At 47.9% G+C, this 5,413-nt stretch overlaps 1 protein-coding gene across 1 annotated transcript; it reads left to right on the top strand.

The window, feature by feature from the left end:
* Positions 1–1,800: 1,800 nt before the first annotated feature.
* HOXC11 (homeobox C11) lies at positions 1,801–4,196 on the top strand. The gene is made up of 2 exons (XM_088138526.1): positions 1,801–2,479; positions 3,964–4,196. Exons 1-2 carry the CDS (start codon positions 1,801–1,803, stop codon positions 4,194–4,196), a joined length of 912 nt encoding a protein of 303 aa, XP_087994652.1.
* Positions 4,197–5,413: the final 1,217 nt, after the last annotated feature.

Raw genomic sequence — 5,413 nt, 5'->3', positions numbered from 1 at the left:
ATCACTACTAAAGTCATTTTACTCTCCTGATACTATGTGAATTTTCTTATGGGGCTTTCAAACTGTCCAAAAGTGGAGCCAGTGATGGCAGTTAAGGCGGGAGGATTTTATGTAAACAAAGCAAAGTTGTGGGTAATTCCCCCAACCCACCTCACTGCCCAACGGTGGGACAGACTGATAGAAGAGAATGGAGCAAACAGAACCAGCAAAAAGTAAATTAAGAAGACGCTTTGGGGGGGGAGGGAGGAAACAACAAAGAGGCCACAGAATATTAGACAGCTCTGTTATTTCTATTAAACAAAAGTAGCCTGCAGCTTAAAAATAAATATATTTTTGTTTGTTTTTTTACTTTAAGCACCAAATCACTTGAAGTCCATGGTTATTTTTAACAATCTGTATCTTTTGGATGCTTCTATGGACATATGAGTCATCTCATCCAGCTGTCCATATATTTTATATATCTTTTATCATGGTTTTCTGAATTAACATTGGAACAAGGCCCTTAAATGGAGTGTTGGTTGAAAGTCACTGGAAATGTCAATAACAACCCACCCTTCCCAAATACGTCTCCTTCCAGCTTTGAATCTTGGTGAGATACAAATCCAAAGCCAAAAGCCTGGATACAAGGACAAATGACTTTAATAAAACTCCTTAATTTCTACCACGCACCCCTCCCCCAACTTAGCTGGCCAAATAAATTTGCAAGACACTGTGAGCATATATTGATTGACAATAAACGCTTACATTAAATATTCACTCTACCTCTCTTACATGATAAATATTTAACCAAACATTAAAAAAAAAGGCTTTTGATCCTTTATCAGTCCTAGCCTTAATTCATTAGCTCTTCATCCTGAGCTAGCCTCTTTCGTACCAGGGCTACCCAAGTCATTAATCTAGGCCTCACTAGCCTCCAACTTCGGGTTTCCATCTCTGGAAAAGTTTTAATGTTTATACCACCACTCAAACGCTCCGCTGTTGCTCCAGAAGGATATTTTCTCATGGTTTCTGCCTACCTGAGATGAAGCTAGAGCAACCAGGTGATCCCTCAGCAGGTGAGGCCAGTGGCTAATTGCTCCCTCCCTTCTCTCCCTCTCCCCGACCCTCATGGACAAGATACCCAGTGAATGTGGATGTGGGTCGTGTTCCCAAATGGAGACCTTGAGAAATATTTGGAAAACTTACTGAAGAATCTTTATCCACTCCTCTGAGCTCCTAGTAATTCAATCTCCATTAAATGGGGAAAGGAAAAAGGGGGAGAGAGATAATCCGGCACTTAAAATATGACTAGCATGGGAAAGGAATATACATGCGAGGGGGAGATTACAGTCAAAGTCTTCGGTAGACCCTCCCACGCCCCCACCCCTGAGCTGACTCCCACGCTGCTGCTACCCCACATCGGGATCCCCCCTCACCCGCCCGAACCACTGAAAGCAAAATCCAAACGGGAGAGGAAGAGGAAGAGGAAGAGAGAACTTGGTAGGCCATCCCTCGCTGTCTGCTCTGAATGCTGACAAGGGGTGTGCCTGGCAGAAAATGAATACAAATCTGCGATTGATTTTCATAATGTTTCTGCGGTGTTTGAAAACCAATCGTTTGAACCTCTGAGATCTTACCTAAGTGAACCACTCCTACGCTCCCAAGTGCTTCTAAACTGATATATGGCAACATCTACTTTGGATCACGTGTCCTGGGGAGCGCGACTAAGACGGATAGCGCGTCATCTCGCCTTCCCAAATTTTTCCCCCTCTGCACCTCGGATCCCCGACATCTATCTATAGGAGCAAGAAAAGGAGAAAGATGTTTAACTCGGTCAACCTCGGAAACTTCTGCTCCCAGTCGCGCAAGGAGCGGAGCGGCGACTTCGCGGAGCGGGCAGGTTGCGCGTCCAACCTCTACCTCCCCAGCTGCACCTATTACGTCCCCGAATTTTCGACGGTGTCGTCCTTCCTGCCCCAGGCCCCGTCGCGCCAGATCTCCTACCCTTACTCCGCCAACCTCTCCCAAGTGCAGCCCGTGCGAGAGGTCTCCTACGGGCTGGACCCCTCAAATAAATGGCACCCTAGGAGCAGTTACGCCTCGTGCTACTCCGCCGAGGAGCTGATGCACCGGGACTGCCTCCCGCCGGCCACCATGACCGAGATGCTGATGAAGAACGAGAGCGCCTACGGCCACCACCACCCGCCCGGCGCCAACCCGCCGGCGCCCACGGGCTTCTACTCCGGCGTGAACAAAAACAGCGTCCTGCCGCAGGGCTTCGACCGCTTCTTCGAGAACGCCTATTGCTCGGCCGAGAACCCGCCGGAGGGCTGCCTGCAGAAGCCCCCGAGCAAGCTGGAGAGCGACGCCGAGCCCGCCGCCCTGCCATCCCGCGGCGAGCAGGGCGTCGACCCGGAAGACGAGGAGGAAAGCACCAACCCGGGGTCCTCAGCCTCTTCGTCCTCGGCCAACAAGGACGCCGGCAAAGCCAGCAGCGCCAGTAGGTAGCGCGGGAGCGGAGCGAGCGAGCGAGCGAGCGCCGCCTTAAATGGGAAAGGTGAAGGGGCTAGCCCGCTGTTTTGTCGGCCAGGTTTTATGTGGAGTTTTATAAGCATTCAAAGGGATTTTATGATAAGCTGCAAAGCTCGGTCTTGCAACGGGAAGAGTGTTTACGATGGGAACGGCTCTGGGAGAGAAAGGGAGACGGGAGGCGCAGACCCAGGAGCCCCGAGTCGGGGAAATTTGAAAAGCCCACCGGGGTGACAAATGCTCACTTTGATCATGAACTTACACGAGCATTTTAACGGGATTTCGTCCCAGGCTTTTGAGGGTAAAAGGCACTGGGGTAGAACAAGGCTTGGGCTTCCTCTCCTCCCGAGCAGGCACGGAGAGATGCAGGCGGGCAAGGCGACGGGCAGGATGATGATATCATCATCATCATCATCATCATCATCATCATCATCATCATCATCATCATCATCAAAAATGCATGTGTGCTCTGTGTGTGTGTGTAAAAGTGGGGAAGAGCAACACCTTCATGTCATCAGTACAAGCTTGGTTTGCTTTGCCTGCACGATCGCACTGATCTTTCTCCAAGCCCAAGCGAAGTTCCCTTTTAATTTGTTTATGCAGTTTTACTTTGCTACTAAAAGTACTTTGCTGACATCTGAAATCACACACGCACGCGCGCACACAGAAACCCCAACAGAACATCTCAGCGACTACACGCGCGCCCCCACCCTCACACAACGCATACATTTATCGTTCCTCTTTGAAAACGTGGATTGAAGCAATTGATCAGACATGTGTCCTTATGCCATTGATTTTCATTCATAACAACTGAATGGGACGGTAAAATATTGTACGACTGTCTGCGCACGTCCACGTTTTATTTGCCACTCGAGTGCCTGAGGGAACAGTGTTTCCTTTCTCCCCTGTTCTTGGGCGGGGATTCGGTTCAGATCTGTGGCTTTGATTTTCTTTGTGCGTGAAAACGTGTGTGCCGAGGGTCTGCGGAGGGTGGCCCTCCAGTTAATCAGAAGCGTATGCGGAGCGCCGTTCTTGGTTCTGCTCCCCCCGCCTCCCCGAGCGGGGCTGGTGCCGAACAGGGCAAGACCAGGAAGGGGGTCTGCTTCCCGACAGTTCCAGGACTCCCTTCACCTCCCCGAGAGTCGACTACATTGCAGGCGTCATTCCGAGGGCCGAGCCCAGGGTGGCAAATGATCGTAGATTTAAAAACTGAGCGGGAAAGACCATCCACATGGTTGAAAATCTGCCGCACATGTTGGCCAGAACGTTGCATACGATGCAGGTTATGTTGGCAGATGTGTGCGTGCGAGCATGAAAGTGGGTGGAAGGATGCGTGTGCAGGCGAGCTCTCGTTTGTGGGGGGAAAAGACTAGGATTTTGCTGGATACTTTGCGTACGTAGCTGGTTTCCTGCCTTCTGGTGGCATTTTCTCTCTCGCTCTCTTTCCCCCTTAAGGTGCCCCCCGCACGAGGAAGAAGCGATGTCCCTATTCGAAATTCCAAATCCGAGAGCTCGAAAGGGAATTTTTCTTCAACGTCTACATCAACAAAGAGAAAAGGCTGCAGCTGTCTCGGATGTTGAATCTCACTGATCGACAGGTTAAAATTTGGTTTCAGAACAGAAGGATGAAAGAAAAAAAACTCAGCAGAGACCGTCTGCAGTATTTCTCGGGAAATCCCTTATTGTGAACTTTCTTTTATTTTATTACCCTTTTGTAAACAAAAATTAAACATTAAAAAAAAATCCTCTGCTCGTTGAAGTATTCTGTGTATGAAGAAGAGACAATATGGCAAGTACGGTTTGACGGTGGAGCCTGCAAACAACCCCCTGAGGTTAAATCTTTCCCTTCCTTAGATTTGTAAAGAGATTTTGGGAACTGTTTGGAGTATAATTTAAAAAAAAGTCTTGTATAGTCCCTACTACCGTTACCTAAACCTTGAAGAGGACTGAATATTTGTATGAACTTCTAATGAATGTTTAGTCTTGAAGAATGGGAATCGTTGTTGTTGTTGTTTATTATTATTATTAATAATATTGTTCTCCTTTCTCAATGCCATCTCTCAAATTCCTCATCTTCTCCATTCTTTGGAAGAACCTACAGAGCTATGTTCAAAAAATGCTTTTGCTGGTCCTTATTTCTGATATGCAGGTTGCTGATGTGTAAGTTCCAAAACATTCCGCACCCAAAGATTTCAGTCTTCAGCTGGGAGGAAGGCCCTATATGAGTCTGCGTGAATAGGTGTGTGTGTGTGTGTGTGTGTGTGTGTGTGTAAGTACCCGAGCGTGTGAGTGTGTAGGTAAGCGTGCATGTATGTAGGTGCATAGATGATCCCATGTCCCTCCATGCACACACATACTCCACTTCATCAGGTTTCCACTGCTGTACATGCTAAGGACCGTTGCCCCTTGAAAACTGATTTAAATCGCCTTTCTGAGAATTGGCATCACTATAATAGTGTAAGTTCCATTGATTCCCTCATAGACATGTGATATATACATACCGAGGCAGCCCCGGGTCGGGTTTTCTCCTCCACCCTGTTTCTGCATCTGGGGTCAGGGTGGGGGTGGGGGTGGATCAGGAGGAAGTGGAATGGACTACAATAAATTTGCAATAACTGTCTCTTAAATAGTGTGTAAATGCATTTCACTCCCTCCCCTGGACATGAGAGACCAGCAAACAGCAGCAAGGACAAGAACAGCTACAGCGACCGGCAACCGCAGTTATAAATAAATCTTGGTGTATGTAAAGAACTGAATCCGGGACAAGTCTGTGAAATTCTATGGCAAATAAAGAGATTTCAAGCTGTTCTATATTATGATTTTATTTGACCATTTTATTAGTATTTCCCTCTTAAAAGACAAACTGCGGTCAGTGTGGTGTGGACTTTCCTGCAGGACTTTAAAT

Source organism: Python bivittatus, unplaced genomic scaffold, assembly GCF_059951505.1.
Source record: "Python bivittatus isolate LINGU-HERP-01145 unplaced genomic scaffold, Pbiv_v1 ctg000220_np1212, whole genome shotgun sequence".
NCBI classification, from domain to species: Eukaryota; Metazoa; Chordata; class Lepidosauria; order Squamata; family Pythonidae; genus Python; species Python bivittatus.
The sequence above is the reverse complement of the archived record's forward strand: the minus strand, read 5'-3'. Positions and strand labels throughout refer to the sequence as shown.

Excerpts from the sequence above, each read along its gene's own strand:
- HOXC11 (XM_088138526.1), top strand. The coding sequence starts at position 1,801 with ATGTTTAACTCGGTCAACCTCGGAAACTTCTGCTCCCAGTCGCGCAAG. Across the intron at positions 2,480-3,963 it reads CGGCAAAGCCAGCAGCGCCA|GTGCCCCCCGCACGAGGAAG; the intron begins GTAGGTAGCGCG and ends TTCCCCCTTAAG.